This window comes from Anas platyrhynchos, chromosome 20 (assembly GCF_047663525.1).
Source record: "Anas platyrhynchos isolate ZD024472 breed Pekin duck chromosome 20, IASCAAS_PekinDuck_T2T, whole genome shotgun sequence".
Taxonomy (NCBI): Eukaryota; Metazoa; Chordata; class Aves; order Anseriformes; family Anatidae; genus Anas; species Anas platyrhynchos.
Window position 1 is genome coordinate 2,693,415 of NC_092606.1, and position 18,195 is coordinate 2,711,609.

The 18,195-nt window shown below is 44.0% G+C and overlaps 1 protein-coding gene across 14 annotated transcripts in view; it reads left to right on the forward strand.

Annotated features, from left to right (window-relative positions):
* BCAS3 (BCAS3 microtubule associated cell migration factor) overlaps positions 1-18,195 on the forward strand; it is a 353,580-nt gene that overhangs the window by 235,467 nt on the left and 99,918 nt on the right. Inside the window, exon 23 of one of the 14 annotated variants that reach the window (XM_072026242.1) lies at positions 8,503-9,051. The exons of 12 other annotated variants lie outside the window; for them this stretch is intronic. In XM_072026242.1, coding sequence (XP_071882343.1) covers positions 8,503-8,528 — 26 coding nt within the window. In that variant the 3' untranslated portion in view covers positions 8,529-9,051. Of the gene's footprint in view, positions 1-8,502; positions 9,052-18,195 lie in introns of those variants that run through there. One more of the 14 variants, XM_038165982.2, reaches the window with a different exon arrangement.

Below are 18,195 nucleotides of genomic sequence, written 5' to 3' on the forward strand. Positions count from 1 at the left end.
AATTATCTTCAAGTTTTAGGAGGTTAATATTGTATAGACCATTTTAACCACCGTTTTAAACTTGTTTTCTTATCAAAAAAAGGACTTCTGGCTTTTTCCACAGTATTAGATCTATCATATCAGAGTACTTTATTGAATATTTTATTGACCGTCTGCTTGCCCTATGCTAACCTGCCTGACATCCAAAGTTTCTCTCTCTCTGGAGATGCAATGTCAGTTCTCATTAAGCAGCTGAGCGTGAATTTTCTCTTCATATTTCCTGTGAATAAACTTCATCCCAGCAGGCAGGCGCTGGGCCCTGCTGCAGCGCGGGGGCATCCAGCTCTGGAGCCAGGCGGCAGCACGGGGGCGGATTTAAGGTGGTCTCGGCGAGTGCGTGCTCTGCAGCCAGAGCCTGTTCCCTTTGGGGCTTACATCAGCATTTTGTGTAATTTTGCTTTACACAAATGTAAAGGTATTGAAGAGGAAAATTTCTTCCCCTGGCAAGTTAATTACTTGACTTCTCATAGAAGGAAAGCTTGAAGCGAATGCTAAGAGGAAAGTACATCTTCGCTGAAATTAGGCGATCCACCCAAGAACATGGATTTGATTTACCGAGCAGTTACAGTTACAAGTGCATTTTAATTGTCTCAGTTCGTTTCCCCAAATTTGATACACGTTATTAATATTTCATCTTAGTTTCTGTATAGCTTCCTTTTTAAATTTTAAATTTCTACATTTTCTTTCTTTCTAAAAACCAGAAAATGCTGCTCTGTCACTGCCTGGTTTTATGGCCATACAAACACCTTGCTCACAGCCTGCTCTTGTTGCCACTGGTTGTGAGAGCTCTGCACTGAACCTGTCCCGACTCCCTCTCAGTAACGTGCCATGGCTTTTGCTGTGCTGCGTGACTTTTACTGAATTATTTTAATATGAGGGAGATATAAATATTTCATAATCCTGTAGCTGGTTGACAATTTCATTATATGCACTCCTTAGTACGTAATGATTTTTTGCCGGGCTAATTGCGGTGTCTCCTAGCAGGCATTCCAGGGGAAGGGCAGAGAGAGTTTCCTTCAGAAGCTGTAAAATATTTTGAGCCACTTCTTCATGGTGTGATTTTAAAAAGCTGTGTTTTCAAAGACTCTCAAAATCACCAGAAAATGCGTTTTCCCTAAAGAAAGAGGAATTCAGAGTAGAGCCTACCATAGGACAGCTTTTGAGGAATAACTTCCCCTGAGCTCCGCTGTTGTTAACCAGGTCTCAGAAGGAAAACAGGTTTGGAAGAGCGGCTTGCTGCTTGGTGGTTTTGAGCCTATTTTCCCTGTTGTGGAGCTGAAGAGATGAACGTGGTTGGTTCAAATCATATTGCTGCGACTCCACCGTACGACAGATCTGCATTCGCAGCAATGCATCTCTAACACAAAATGAAATAAGAAAGGGAGGAAATTTAATTTTGTTCTTGTGGTTATGGAGGTCTGCGGGGAAGTGGGCCTGTGGGGCACAGTCCTCGGGCCATGTACTGGTTAGACAGCTTCGGGGTTTTTTTATGCCTTTCTTCTTCCGAACGTGGTGTCAGATGTTGTAAGTCAATTTATTTTGCTATTAGCATTTGCTAATGACACTAAAAACTTTTTTAAAAGCTTTCCTAATTAATGATCTTCTTGCTCACAAACAAAAACGATATTGTCTGTGAGAAGTGCCTGAGTATTTAAAAGCACCGGGCTGTTGGTAGGTTTTATTGCCTCATGAATTTAGGGTCAGCACACCTATTATTTGCCAGAGTTAATTTGTGCCGGGTTATTGACTGGCTGGGTTGTAAGGGATACCTGACTCTTGTAAAAGTTACACTCGTCTCAAATTGTTATAGTTTTATTCTTCTATTATTCTGCTACAATATTTAACTAATAAAAGAAAGGAAACGTTGTGCAAAGGCAGGGATTTAACTTCAGGCTCGTGAGACCCAAGCAAGTAAGACTGTCCTGAGCCTCTATTCCTTCTTTCTGACTCTGAATTGCTCTTAACTTTTCTTTAGATAAGGAGGGGGCAAAGACAGCTTTCTACAATCAGAAGGCACATCGCAGTGCACGGGCACTCAGGCTTTGCAGGAGTGCCTAATTAGGCTTTCAGATGCTCTCCCTGAGCTGGGTGCCTCCGATTGTCTATCAGGGGAAGTTAGGCCAGCTGCGAGGAGCTCAGCAGCACTGAAATAATGTGGCTAACAGCAAGTCCCTGAAGAAAAATTGAAGAGCATAGTTTCGTGTACAGCTCTTCATATGTCAAGGTGAAAATATACCCCCTGGACTCTCCAAACTGGAAGCACAATACGCAGTAAAACTAGCAGCTGGTTTAAAAAAATTTCCTAAGAAATCATCCTTTCTGTTTTGACAATTCAGAAATAAATTGCGGTCCTGTAGAATTATTTCTGATTTTCCAAGTGTCCGCTTCTATCACAAATGATTCTGAGCCATTTGTCCTTGCGGGGTGAAAGGCTGGCTGAAGTAGAAATAGTCATTTTCTATAACAAGCCTTCAAATACACGATGGCGAGCCGGAGTCTCTTGCTGTGTCATGCCATCCAAGCTGCAGTCAATACGCGGGTCCTCAGCAGAAGCCAAAGTTGCACCAGTAAGTCATGACCTGTAATGTGGGGGCTGGAGAAAGGCCAGGTATTCTGCAGGGCGAGCTGGGAAATGATAGCTTCTGAGTGGGAAATTCGGAAGGGGTGAGCTTGATCGTGCTGTCCTATTGTTCTAGTCAGATTTTTTTATATGCCCCAATATATTATTACTACTTCGGGTGAAAGTAATGCATTTCTAGAAATAACCTTTGCCTCCATCTGGGCTGATTGAAACAATTTTTAATTATTCTCTGCCTGCTGGATCTTCTGCAGATCCGGGGTACACCTGACAGAGCCTTGTTCTGTCAGACAGCTAGCACAGTCACTTCGTATTAAAAAGTAGATGGATATCCTGACCTCCAAACCCAGGACTGCTGAACAGATGACGGTCTAATTCTTTGCTTCATTTCCAGCGAGCTCCGTCTTTTGGCTCTCTGCAGTGGATAATTATTGCATAAAGATGGGGGAGCATCTGATACTGGTTTAAGACGATCAGTCTCAGAGTTTCACCAACTTCCCTAGCAATTCTGAGGACTAAGAAACTAAAGCATCCATGATTATCTTGCATTTAGCTGAGATGCACGTGATTTCTGTCCTAGTTGCTTCTATAAATAGCTCCCCCAATCCTTCCCAAATTATTTTTACTAGTTTTTAGTGGGTGTATAGCTTTTAAAACTGGAATACCAAAAGCTGGCTCTGTTCGTTTTCTCATGAAATTGTAGCCAGAGCAGTAAATTCATAGCTAAGCACTTACTCATTGGCTACTGTATTATAAATAACTCTTCACCTTGGCCCTGTTTCTCTCACCATTACTCACTGTGAGCAGTTCTTACTCACGAGCACAGGGCAGCGGAGAAGTGAGTGGTGCTGCTGTCTCTGCTCCCAGCGCTGGGGCCCTGGCCCATCAGCAGCCCTGCTTCCAGGCAGGGCACCCCTGCTGGAGGAGAAGCAGCAACTCCTCTCGAAACAAAAAAGCTGCGCATGGGATTTGGAAGTTTTTATACGAAAAAACATGGTGCAGTTTATGGCTTCGAGATGCAGGCTTGTCACTTTGTGCAAGGCTGGGAAGCAGCTTACGAGCATTTGGCTGGGGAGCCCTGGCCATTCCTCCTGCTTTCTCATTGCCTCTGCACTTTGTTGCCTTCCAAGGGTAAATTAACCTAAAGGTTCAAAGCTTTTGGGAGAGATTCCAGACCAAAGGTCATCTTTTCTGGGTGGTTTCTTGGCCGTCCTGTGTTTGCCCACATCTCTAGTGTTTACCAGCTCAGGGAGTTTATAAAATTTTGATGTAGGAATTAGGTTGTTGCTCATCTTGTACCTTCCTGCTCATATTATTGACAGTACCACTGAACTGCTTGAGGCAGATAGCATCTCAGTGATCACTGTGCTATTTCAGCTCTCCACTGCTGACAACATCAGAAGTGTTTTAACAGGGTTTTAATGGGCAGCCTCTGTAGCTCCTTGGAGGGTTGCAAATAGCTGCCGCGAAAAACCTTTTCTGGCGCTCGGAGCTGACATGCCCTCCTTTCCCATCCAGCTGCCGCTTGTTTATGTGGCTGCAGCGCTGTTGACAAGCACTTCTTATTTGGGCCGGGCACTGTGGAGACTGTACAAGTTAAGCAAGTTCCTACATCCTTCGTGTGAGCTGCGAGGAATAACAACATGGTTGTGAAACCGCTGGGAAGAGCAGCGGCAGGAGCCGGTAACCCAGCTGTGTTCGGAAACCCCTCCTCTGCTCCTGCAAAGAGGAATCCGACAGCTGCTTGCACTGCTGTACGGCACAAAGAGCTCGCTCCTCTATTTTCTTGCTCACAACATGTTTCTGATGACATCCTAGAGTTGATCATTTTGATGAAAATGACCCTTTTTTTTTTTTCCCTAGCAGAAAATAAACAAAAAAGGATTAAAAAAAAAAAACAGCAAAACACACCACTGTTCTTCAAGACAAAGCGTTAATTTGATAGCAGCAGTTTCTAGCTGACTGCTTGCTTTGCTCTGCTTGTTACCAGAAATGAGGCTCTGAGCACAGCTTTCTTTGGACTATGGAAAAGCTTTCTCCTCCCTGTTTTGCTTAATATAACTATAATGTGCCCTTTATCACACTTCAAGTTGAGTAATCCCAGTGTAGAAGCAGAGCTTAATACCCATGGGAAAGAGCATTGGAAACATACATTATAAAAAACATACAGATGAAGCTCAAAAGATCCACTGACATGTAAATTTAATTAAAAAATTATAGGTTTTCAATGAGGGCTTGTGTCTTGAATTTACCAGTTTCCATGAGTTCTTCAGAAGAAGAGTTTCTTTTTGCATTCTTGGTGCAAAACACACTGAAAGATATTACAGTCCCCCAAAAGTGGGACTGTGATATCCGAAAGCCCCCACAAAAAGAAAATTTTACCTTAAATATATACACTTGAAATCGAGGCTGTAAGAAAAATACCCATTTTCCTGTTTTCTTTTCTTCCCATCCTCTTTAACAAAAGTTAAACTTTACCACCACCAGCACGGCATGAAAAAGCACGCCCTAGCTGTGTGAATAAGCTTCCCTTGCGTGTGCACGTTTAAGATATTTTAGTTCTTGCCATAAAAGGCAAGCAAGTTTGGGTAAAAAAAGACCTGCCCAGCCGAGTGGGCAAACAGCAGAGCCAATGGCCAGAGCAAGGGGCAGGCTGGAAATCGGGATCAGAGTAAAAAGCACCTCTGCTCAAGGAGGATTGTGGCTTAAATAAGAGAAGTGTTACGGAAATCTTATGAATTGCTCCATCTACTGCATGCTTCTAGGAAGAAATCCCCAGCACAGCAACCCCACGGTGTGTGGCGTGGTTTCCCGGGATGGGAGCATGCCCCCACAGCGCAGCACAGCGCGGGGCCGTGCCATGGGAGCTGTCGCCGCCGTTCGTGCGTGGCTGTGCCAGGGCTGGCCACGCGCAGGGTCCTCGGGCTGAAACCCGCAGTGCGGATTAAAACTCGAATCTCATGGCTAGTAAAACTTAAAAAGGAAAGTCTGAGGGTCTTTTAAACTTGCCGAGGTTAAATGTGTTTCTTCGCTCTATTCTTCATCTGCTGTGCTTTCAGCAAAGCCGATGGCAAGCTGAAGTGCTTACATAGCAGAGCATTACAAAGCTGCTGCTGCTTAACACCCCTTATTTCTTTTTAAATTTAATGCAGCAAAGGCAGTGGCTTTTGCGGTGTTCTATTAAGTCCACAGCAGCTGTTCAGAGGACGAAGTCTGTAGGCTAGGGGAAAGGGAAAACTCCCGTATTCCCGGAATTTCGTCCCCCAGATAAACGGAGCAGAGGAGCTCTGACTTCACGCTCCCTCCTGCCTTCAGCTTGTGGCTTCTGCTGTGAGCTGCAGCACTGAAAACCACTCCTGTGGTTTTTGTTTCTGTAACTTAATTAATAAAAATAATTCATCAGTAGCTCATGTCTTTCACAGGGGCTTTTCCCTGAGTCAGCTTACTGGGGAAGAGGTTCGTTATATGTTACAATTAGGGTAAAAAAAAGGGGGGGAAGGATAAAGCTTCTGATGTGGTGGGCTTCCCTTAGCAGAATGCCACAGCCTCGTTTATTTGAAGAAACTTGCAGCCAAAATGCTGTAATCTAATTTATATACTTGTGTAAATGTATATAAATATATAAAAATATATAAAATGATAAAAAAACGCATTTTAAAGTATCATATGATCAAGAGCGGAACTTATCTGTGTTAAATGCCAGAAGGTGTTACCCAAACAGTCATTGCTGAGGCTCCTGTGTGCAGCCACAGGACCAGCAGTGTTTGTCTGACGCCGTATTTCAAGGGGGAGAGCTTTCCAGTCACCCCTAGCTTAAACTGAAGCTTTCTGCCCTTCAAACCTCGTGTCCCTGGACAGCCTGTACTGCCCCCGGCTTGGATGGATCCCTGCCTGCTCCTCAAGGACCTGGGAGCAGAGTTCCCCTTGAGGCTGGGTGTGCCTGGTGTGTCTGCAGCCTCCGAGCTGGGAACAGGCTGCTGTGCTGCTCCCTTGGTGCCCGTGTCCCGTCCCTGTCCCTGTCCCTGTCCCTGTCCCCTCCCCGTGCTGCATTGCGGGGTGATGGCAGCGCTCTGGGAATTCTCTCTATGGGGTTTGATGGCGATGCAGGGATGAAGCAGGAGCAAGTGCTGCTCCGAGCCTGTTCCTGCGCGCGTTGTTTGTCACCTCTGTTGGTTCAGTTGATGCTTTGAAGTTCCTCTTGCATTAGCGTTGCGCCTTAGGCAAAATTGTTTAGTGCTTCACCGTTCGTGTTATTTGACTTGCTTTTATGTTCGCCTCTGTTTTATGGGTTTGTTCTGCCAATTTGGATATAATTGTATGAAGCTTTGCTTTTGGCTTTGTCCTGTAACGTTGGCTTACAGGAGCCATCCTCTGCCATGCAGAAAGACACCTGTGGGAAGAAAGGCTCTCGAGCAGCCTTGCCGTGACCGAGTTTCCCCTTAACAAAAATATTTTCAACCTTTTTTTCTTAACACGTTAAGGTCAAAACCTGAAGAGGGGCAGTACCCAGGCTTCCTCCAGTCAGTGGTACCCAGCATCGTCCCTCTCCAAGCTCCGGTTGTGCCAGGCTGCGGACACTGGCCACGCTGCCTGAGTCTCGGGCTTGGCAGGAAGGTTTCAGCTTCCAGCTCCTGCCTCCTGCTTCTCTGCCACGACGTGCAGGACACAGATGTAAAACAAATGTATTTTTGTCCTGCGTGTCTGGGCACAGGTACTGGAAAGCCAAAAACCAGCGCGTCCTTGCTTCAGGGTTGAAGAACTTCCCTTAAACGAGACCCTGTAACTCTGAAGTTAATTCACTTAAAATAATTTCTAAAATTTCCTTACATAGCCTGTGCTTCTTCAGCACATGAAGCAAATGTGATCCGCGGGGCCCTAATTAAAAAAACAGAAAAGCAAATGTGCCTCTCGCTTCCCTGCCAGGCCTCGTGCCTCAGCCACGGGCTGACCCAGGGCATCTCGGGGGCAGAAAGCAGGGGCAGAAGGCGGCGAGACGCGGTTCCAGCTTTGTGATACCCATTTGTATTTATGGCCTGATCCTGCTGGGTATGAAATGTATAAAATATGTATGTTAAAATGAGGTATTTGGATCTGAAAGTCAGTCCACTGTTCACGTATTTGTAAGCGTTTCCGTGATGATGTGCTTAGATAGGAGCAAATTGGGCTTGTAGAAACGCGTAGGGGAGATGAAATTGAGGATGCCGGCTGGACTCCAGCTTCCTCAGCTGGGTTTTGCAGCCAGAGGAGACACGGCTGGGAGGTGGCTGCAGGCTGCCCCGGCTCCCCTGGCTGCTCTGCGGCTCTCCTTGCCCCCTACCCCTCCACGTGGGGCAGCCAGGTGGAGAACAGAGCCGGGAGGTGGCAGGGACTTGCCTGCTGTGCTTCGGCTCTGACAGGTGAGGAGAGGGTGCGAGCAGCCTGTGCCCCGCTCCCCGTCACTGCTCCAGCTCCCGTGGGAGCCTCCTCCTGGAAATATCCACGATCACATGCTGCAGAGGTCTGGGGGCACATTTCGTTTAAGCCACTGTCAGATGAAAACTTATCAAAGCTCAGTTTTGTTTCTGTAAATCTCAGAACATTCATCATAGGTTATCGGAGATGAAAGCGGTCATGTGTGGCAAAGCCACACTGCTGGACTCTTGTGCTCAGGAATTCAGAGGGAAGGGAAGGAGATCGTCTCTCTCTTGTTCGCTTTCCTCTCTTTGTCTTCCTTTGTTCCCGTGCACGGAGGTCCGGCAGTCTTGGAACCAGTCAGATAATTTAGAAAATGCAGTGCTTACCCTCTGCCACTTTTTACAAGCCTGTGTCCTCAGTGACAGAATTGATTCCAGTTGGTGCTGCTGCACTGTTAATGTTACCTTTTATGTTCATGTTTGTTCCAACAGAGTGGCCACTAGCACAGACGACTTGAACTTGTATCACCCGCAAACTGACAACGCTGGAGCCACCAGTTTGTCATTATCCCTACTAGTGTATCTGATTTAATTTTGCGACAGCGGATTAATTCTTAAAATTGCAGTGCTTTTTGCTCGTTAATGGTCAGTAAATGATTCTGGGGGATGGGGGAATGGAATTCATCAGTTTTGTAGTCATTTTAATTCTTCTAGTTTTAAGTTGTTCTATAAATATGTCTTTATGGATGTAGTTTTACTAGCTTAAAAACATCTAATTGAAAACAGTTGCTTAAATCTCTTTGGATCAAGAAGGCAGTAATAAGCAAAGAGAGTATCTTATCCCTGCAATCCAGAAACGCTTAGTGACTGGTATACTTGGTGCATGTGTAATCAGCTTCTTGTTTCATCTAAAAACCTTACTCTGTTGGTGTGAGCTCCTACTTCACCAGCAGCATGGGTTTTTTGTCTCTAAGGTTATCAACTAGTGAAACAAAATATATTTTAAAAAATGGCATAAGAGAAAAAATAAATAATTAATTTATGCTACCTTTTTTGTATGTGCAGTGTGTGCTGGAATATCACCGGGCTCCTAAAAGCCTTAGATTTGCCTTCCTGTAATTTCCCATTTTGTTACGCATTATGTAATGTTATGACTTCAGGCTTGCATCAGGCAGGGCTGATCTCTGCTGTTCTGTGAGGTGCCCGGCAGATGAAACCGCAGCTCTTGGATGAGCTCAGCCCGTGTTTACCTATTGCTGCTGCTTGCAGTTCCAGAACCAAAGAGTTCTGAGCGATAAAAACTTGGCTCTGCGTGCCGTTGATTTCTGAAATTGCTAAATTTTGTGTATTTGGGTCGGGGGGTGCTGTAGGTATGACTTGGGTTGGTTTCTTGGCTATTATTTGTTTCATATCAGAAAGTGAGGAACTTTTCAGCTTATGAGCTGTAGTGACTGCAGATCCTGTGTATGACAGTGGGATACTTGAGTGGTTTGAAACCCTCCAAGTTAATTTGGAGATGCATTTAAACAAATATTGACGACCACTCTGGTTGTTGGGCGTTGTTAAAGGCTTATACCTGCCTCCCTCTGGCTGAAATGTGGTACCACCTTCCAAAGTGATCCTCACAAAGGTCTCTTGCAAACTGTGGAGGTCTGTAAGTGACAGTTTGTTTTTGAGCTGGGGAGCAAGGAAAGCAAAACCATCTAAGCTTGGGAAAGGCAATGCAAAGCTACAAATCTTTGGGTTCTTCCTTCATACACTGCAAAGGTGGAAGAAACTCAGGCAGGTCTAGTTTGACCCAGCCTGATTTAGAGGCAGAAAAATACATGCAGCATAGTCAGAGTGAGCACTTGCACTTCTGGTGCTTTGCGAGTCCACTCTTGAGCCGGAGATGGAGCAGCAGCTCTCCTGCTCCCTCCCTGCGGGAAGCAATGAGAGTTTTATTTTATTCAAATGATTTCATATGACTTTAGTAGTCTGAAGTAGTAAGAAGTTGCGGCAGCATTGTGTTCCAGAGCGCAGGCAGCTCCGCCAGGCTGCCTTCCCACAATATGAAAGAGCCCAGGCTTGTGCAGCTACAGCATCTTGGGCTTTGTTCGGGACTTAAAACGCAGTGAGAGCTCAACCCCTGAAATTCTTTTTCCGAGTCTTTTTGATACGCAAGTAGCACTTCACACAAGCCCATTGTTAAAAATCACTTGCTGTTTGGTGGTTAAAGAAATGCGTAAGTGTATTCTGCCCATCTAAAAGCCATCCATTACAAAAAATAATCAGAGATCCTTTTTTTCTTGTACATTTGTGTCATTCTGTGAATCAGAGGCATTTTATGTGCTAGGGGCAGCTTAGCTTTCGGAATTCCTGTGTCTTGCTAAAACCCCAGGGCGTATTTAGCTCAGGAGACCTGAGGTGACCTGTAAATGGCAGCTACTGTGTCCCTCCGCTGCTTAGCAAGATATTTTAAAAAGAAATTGAAATACAGAGTCCAGATACAGTACGATAACGTTTTGATCCAAAGAGAAAAGCAGTCAGTATTTTTGTACTATTTGACCTCTTTGAAAACACATTAAGACATCAATTATTTCTCGTAGCTTTCCTCTGAGAGGAAGATGGGTGGTTCCCTCTTTTATAAGCGAGAAACCTGAGATTGAAACAAAACGAGGTGATTTTTCTGAACGCAAAGAAAGTCCTTAGGAAAGCAGGACTGGAGCTGAAGAGTTCCTGTGCAGTGGCTTTGGCAGGCACGCAGCTCTGACTGCTGAGCTCTCTCTGCAGGCAGGGAAGGTGCAGGGGAGAGCAACATCTTTTTTGCAGATTGTTTTGCTTACGACACTGCGCTGTCTCATTTGCGAGCCAGCCTTCCCATTCTTCCCGGACTTCAAATAAAGTCATAGTTTTTCTCCTAAATCCCCATGATTGACTGTCTACAAACATGCTGACAGTCTCAAAAATAATGACGAGAACTCTGCTCCCTGTGTGTGTGTGCGTTATGTCCAGCAGAAGGACGGTAACGCCGTGCTTCTGCAGCTGGGGCAGCGTTAGCGGGGTTCCCTGCTCGGCTCTCCCCCAGCCTTCCCATGCGAGTGAGCTCTTCTTTCAGCTGTAGGCAGTTTTTATTTTATCTTTGGGGGTGTTGTCTTTATGGTGGATTCATTTTTAAAATGTGAACGATTTCAGCGCTTTCCTGTAGAGAAGGCACGAATCTCCTCCTTGCAGCGCCTCTGGTGAGATGAGAGCCATGCCGGGGGCAGCCTGCTCAGCACCACGCTGCCCTGCGGCCACACAGCACCAAACACGGCCGGGCTGTCACAGCACAGGTGATCAGAAGTGCAAGGGCCTATTTTCTGTGCCACTCCTGATGATAACTTTCAGTTTTGGAGTTGCAGAGGGGAAAGGCAAGAGTCCTTTGCAGAAGTCAAGGTTCAAACCCACGGTTCTGGGTCAGGACAATGATGCTCCTAATACTACTTTTTAGCATATAAAACAAGGTAAATTACACACCTCCAGGAAAATTTAGGTTGTCCGATGGGGATGCCTTAAAATCCTGCAGTTTTTGTTTGTTTGCTGCGGTGGATTAGAAGCCACTGGGTCTCTTGGTCCAGTCCAGGAAGAGCAATCTGCTCTTGTCTGGGACAGGAGTTCCATTAAATTAGCAGTGTCCTCACCTGCCTTCAGGGGAAGGTTTGCTTCTCACCTGCTAGTGAAATACCCAGCCCCAGGTTTTAGGTACAGAACCATGGCCCGCCTCATACGAAGAGGAGCAGAGCAGATCCCCAAGGGCTTGAGAAGCTCCAGAAGTCATCTGCACCCACGCAGAGACACGACAGGATCCTCGGTGCCAGAGGGATCCTGCAGGATCTTCTGGGTGAGGTGTGACATCTGGGGCTGGGGCTAGAGATGCAAGGCAAGTGGTGTTGTGGAAGCCGCCTCTGTGGCTCTCCCCATCACCTCCTAGTCCTGCTGTCAGAAGAATCGTGGAGATGTGTTCGGTGCTGGCAGGTCGGGCAGAGCCCTGCCGCTAGCTTGTGTTGAGCACACGAGCTGCAAAATTATGTTCTTGTATCAGTTGGGAATTTTGTGGAATTTGCTTCCATTTGACAGCGTTTCCAGATGGAAAGGAGCAACTGTCTTTTTTCTGTACGGTGCAATTTTCATTTACGTTAAATGGTTCTGAGTTTGGGGAGGGGGGCTCTGCTGCTTCATTTCCAATAGCGTGAAGACAGATGTTATTTCACTGGGGGATCTGGAAGCTTTTTCCTTATTCTTCAGCTCCGTTATAGGTGTGCATCTCTCAGAACAAAGACAAATTCCACTGGAAGTGTTACAAAGTTAGTTGCATTCTCAGTTATTTTAATGATTCTTTATTTTTGCAGCACAGTAGGCTAGAAATGTGTTAAAGCTAGTGGTAAAGTAATTTATGAAGGGCAGATGGAGTTCAAAAGGTTCAAATATACACATTCAGTTCCAGCGTCATTTGGATCTTCGCACCTCAGTGTCCCAATAGAGAAACTGGATACCAAGTTTTTACAGGTTTTACTGTAAAAACTGAGCCCTCCAGAACTTTTAGTAACTAATGGATTTTGCAGAAATGACTACCCTGGCTGTCCATTAGCTGTTTCGCTTTTATGTCTTTGCTGGAAACCTAAATGGCTTTTACTTGCACTTTTTTAGTGGATGTTTGCAAGAGATGTCTTTTGTGTTACAGTAGCCAGTAGGAAAAAAAGGGATGTACTCAAAAATTGTAAAAATATTTAATCACGGTATATCCTAACTAGAATTTAAACTGTGTTGTCAAGAAAGTTTCCATCTGTGGCATACCAATCCCAAGCTGACTACATGCAGTTTTAATCTTCTGACTCTTGAACTCATTCTTTTTTGTGTGGCTTTGGTGGTGTTAAAATTTAATCCTCAGCAGTTACATTGTATTAAGTCTATATTTCTCTCCTTCCCTGGCATGTCCTACCTGATTACTGGCAAAGGATTTTGAAATACCCTGAAAATCTGTGTTTTCTAATGTGGGGATGATTGATAAAATACCTTCCTACCAATGGACAGTTAAAGAAAGTTTCCTCTCTTCTTTGTTGAGCTGCTAGATTCTTAGCAAATTAGTACCTTGTAACATCCTATTAGAAGCACACAGCTTTGATGAGCAACTCTAAAAAACATCTTGCTGGCTTAAAAGAGCTTTTACATCCAGGTATTTTCCTTCTGTTCATCATCACTCATACTAGTCTTATCTATATAACACCATAACGAGAAAGAATTTTGTACAGTAAGAGGAATGTGTGCCATTTTCTGTACTGCAAAATTATACAGAATAAGGAAAAAAATGGATAAATATACAGGTTCTGGTTGCCATTCCTCCCTAGTTTCAGATACATGTGACAATTCTGGAAATTTTATATGTGGAAAAAGTGGCTGGCACAAACACAGAGGAATGATGAAGCCACTTCCAGTCTGGAACAGAGGACATAGGATGGCTGTGTTCCTCCATGGTGAGCAAGCACTTAGGAGGAAGGTAGCGTTGAAGCTGGTATGGTTCACCACACAAGGATTTTATTTTGTGGTGGAAAATCTAATCTTTCCGAGACCATTTCTCTTGGGTATAAGGCTGAAGTCTGCTTCGTATTGGGAGATTGGCATGAAATCTGCAGCACTTAGAAGGATAAAGGCCTTTGTCTCCAAAATGCACATTTTTTTTGGAACTATAAAGGCAGTGGAACAAGAAATGGCTTTAGGTATATAATGTTAAGATCCAATCCTGTAATCCTTTCTCAAGTAAAAATATGTTATAGATCAATTTTATCGATTCATATCTTTTTCCATGTGTTTTAGAAGATTCACTTAAAAGGAAACCTTTCATACTTAACTAATGATTAAAGAATTAAAGGACAAAGAATTAGGCCTACACTAATTATCGAGAAAGCCATCGTCTTCTGGTTCCTCAGTGGTACCATTTGATTTCTCAGGCATGAGAAACATTTTTTATTTTTTAAATAAATACTGATTAGTAATGTACAGTTTGTGAAGTCTTAATCCCCTTCCTTGAAATGTTTCAGAAAGATGGATAATAAATACGAGCAAAATATGGCAACAAAACTGAGTAGGTTTAGGAAGGGGAAACTGCAAAGAGGAAAAGAGGTGATTCCTGGAAGCTGCTCGGGGGGGCTGCCCTATAACCAGACATGCCCAGCTTTCAGTTTGCAGGCAGTGGGACACAAAAACAAAAACAAGAGGAGGAGGAGGAGCTGAAAGGCATGAAAAGACAAGAGATTTTTCAGTAAGCAAAATTAGAAATGAAATCAGGTAGATAGATGAAAAGAAGTGAGCAGATCACTACCTAATGGAAGTTGTTCATGCATCACAGACTTGAAATTAATGTACACTATCACAGGATCTAGACAGACTTGGCTGAGTTGAGACCAGATACTAATTTTTAAATCTGAACTTCCTTGTTTTGTGTACTTAAATCTGACATTTTCTGACATCATTAATATGGAACAACAATACAGAGTTGGCATAGGTGCCCACAAGTACAGGAAAATGATTTTAAAAACATAAAAGTGATCGTAGATGTCACAGGATCATAGCTGTTAGCTTATCAGTTGTTAAGAAGATTTATGAAGCAACCTTTATCTTGAATGGACTAGATCCTTCAGCTGATGAACATTGATGTGATTGTAGTGAGATTACGTGGAGCAGGTGAGCTTCTGGCTCAACATACTCAGTTGAATTTGCTTTGTTTCACCTTAACGTAATAGACTCCTTACAACAACATTAATGATTTATGGGAACTGTATTTGGGGAATATTTTATCATTTTGGTACTTGGGAAATACAAGTACCCAAATTGCCCAGCATAGGCAGCAGCACTCTCTGCTTTCCTGGAGAACTGGAAACTGAGACGTTTTAGAAGTCAGTTTTACTTCTTAGAAAAATAAATAAATAAATAAATAAATAAATAAATAAATAAATAAATAAAGTCTACCCCTCTACACACACACACAAAAAAAGAGAAACAAACAAAAAAAACAACAGAGTATTTCTTGTTTGTATTTAGCAATGGAGGAGGTAGCACCTTCTGAACCAGCAGGCAGCCTTTTACAGCGCATTACTGGCATATATAAGGCACGAAGAGCTTTCTGTTTCTTAAACAGCTCCTTCTGACAGCCCGTTTGTTGGCCAAACACCGATTTGCTTTCACTCAGACACAAAACCTGGAGCGAGCGCTGTGCAGTGCGTTGCTGTGGGCTGCGGCTCGGTGTGCGCAGCGGTGCGGTGCTGCAGCCGTCCCCCTCCTGTCCTGCTCAGGCACCTCCCGAGGCAGCCTTCAGCTGCTTTCAAAGCGAGCCAGCATCAGTTGGATGTGGGTGAGGTGCGGCAATTTGGGAATTGCTCCCAGCTGGTGGATAAATGATTTCCAAGCAAGCTGGGTGGCTCTTTAACTGCTCTTCCCAGTAGAAAAGAGCTGAAATATATAGAAATTGTTGCTTTGACAAATAAGCTAATAAGCCACTCAAGTTGCTTTATGTATTGAATATAGTTGCTTGACAGTTAGTATTATTTTCTAATTATATTAAGTTATAAATTATTAACAAGTGTTTAATTTCAGTCCAAACAGATCCAACAAAAGGGATTTGTACAGTTATGAATTGCAGCAAAATATAAAATTGTTGAGCTTTTAGTATACGCAAACTTGGAGACCCTGGTTATTTCTCCCTCTTTCAACAGCCAGTCATGAAACTTTCTCGACCTTTTCACCTTTAAACTTTATTTGAACTTGGAAAGAAGACTTGTGAATTGTGGAGGGGAAGAAAAAAAAGAGGAGAAAAAGAGTGGGGGGGTCAGGGGGAAGAAGGTCTGATTATATGTTACCGTAACAGTAATACTAGCAAAATAATCCTCCTCTTGTGCATGAGTGTCTGCTACTGCAAGCTTCGGGGTAATAAGCTCACATGACATGCCTAGAGGCTAATGCTGGCCTATGCTTTTTTTTTTGTACATATTTAAACAAAGGCTGATTATCCAAACAAGAATTTGGACTGCATCAACTGGACCAGTTAAATTATAGTTAGTAAAACTTGGCGCCTTCAGAGCTTGGAATGTTACAATTACAGCTGGATCCTCATTTGTTAGGCAGCCTTACAAAATAATAAAAGTGGAGATTTTTATCTTTATAGGACATAGCTTAACTCTTTGAATACATAGAACTATGTGCCAAATATTACAGTTTCTGCTTAGATGTCCTATTCCAGGCCAATAAACACTATTAAAGAGCTCTGTCTGTGCTCTATAGGACATGGGGCAAACTGGAGTAGCTTTGCCAGCACGCAGATGCCTGCTGTGGCACTTGCAGTGGACACGCGTTATCCCCCAGGATTTCTCTGAGATAAGAAACAAGAACACAGCAAGCAATTTGTTGTTTGATCTCCCGTGTCTTGCTGCTGTCTTTTTGACAGTATTGCTGGGTTTTCATTTGTATTTCCTTTCTTGGAGCTTGTTCCTGTATAGGATCTAGATGGTCCTCGGAGCTGGCCTGATTTTCTCCTCTCAGATGAGCTGGGAAGCTGCCTTCAACGCTGGCTTCAAACCATTAGCAAGCTTTTCCCTAAAAGGCCCTTTAGTCTACAAGGTTGCCTTTCCCCATTGCCATGCTTCTGCGGCTGGTTCGGGATGAGTGGGTGGCACGGGATGTGCACACAGAAGTTAAGTTGCATTTTAACAAACTGCTGTTGACCATTGCATGCTTGTTTTCCCTCTGTCATCCCACAGAGGTGGCTTGGTTTTGATAAACCACTTGCAAAACCGAACTTTGGCTTCCTGGTCATGTAGTACAGAGATCTGGTCGCCAATCAGAAAATGAAAGTTCTTTCCCTAAAATTAAACGAAGCATCCTTATCATTAATCAAGAACAGAGCAATGTCTGCCTTCCTTCCCATGGAGCAGGGCCAACTTAGAGTTCTCCGGGATCTGCCCAGTGGGTTTTTTCGGCATAGGTTCATCTCGGTTTCTCCTTAAAAAGTATTTCGTGTTTGCATTTTCTGAAAACCCTGGCTAGGTAAAAATGATCGAAACTAAAGTAATTGAGACTATCCAGAATGTTTGCAAGAGCCCATGGGCTAGATAATGTGTGCCAGCCTATACCAGGAGGTTATCTACATCTTCTTTGCATGCTACAAAAACTTGGTGTTTGTTAAAGTGTGAAAAAGTGAGCGTCCTTTATTGGGACAGCTTTACCATGTTGCAGTGTACTTCTGTCCCAGTAGTGGTAATAATATGGGTAATAGATAATTGCTGTATCATGGTGCCATGGGAGCTTTAAGGCCTAGGTGTGGGCATTTTGGAATGGAGGACATGAGTTTTCTTGCATTGAAAACTGAGAGGTTGAAGATTTTCAATCAAGATAAACTTGCAGATTCGTAAGGTGCAGCCGACTCTGGGAGAAATGATACCAACTGGAAATAAGAAAGACCTACGGAAAAATTGTGAGTTAATGTTTACTCTTTTATTACTATTTTAATTGGATGGCTTTACACCGTGACCTTTTAAACCGCAGCTGTTTCAAGAAGCACTGTGTGCGCGCCGTGGGCCCACGAAAGGCTGGAGGTGCCGCAGGTACCAGCTCCCATCGCCCGGGCTCTGCGCTCACAGCCTGTGGTGGGTGCTCGTGGCTCAGGAGAGAGCTCCCCTGGCTGCACCCAGCACTTTGAGCAACAGCTTTCCGTAGAGCTCTTGACTGCTTTGTTGGGAACCAGTGAGCCTGCAGGAGGTAACACTGCAGAAGGAAGAACCGAAGCCTGGTTTCTGAAGGCACATGTTTGGATTTTGGCTCCTTTAGTGCTTACCTGCCGTGTGCATCAAGGGTTTCTTCTCCCAGTTGTGGGAAGGAATCTGGCTCCTGCTCTGTGCACCCCCAGTGATCTGCCTTTTGCTTAGTTTTTAGCTGTGCCACTGGGAAGTAGGGATGTCCTGATTAGACTGGTGCATGACAGTATTTAGTTTCTGGCCAGAAGGAATCCTTTATTTATTGTATCTGCTGCCCTTGTTGTTTTTTTTCCTGTATTGAATAGATTCACCTTATGCCATAGTGAGATGATTGAAATAGTGCTTTCCTGATTTAAGAGACCCAGGTTTACAACCTAGACACAAATGTCTGTTGTACCTGGAATACCCATCAAGAATCATTGAT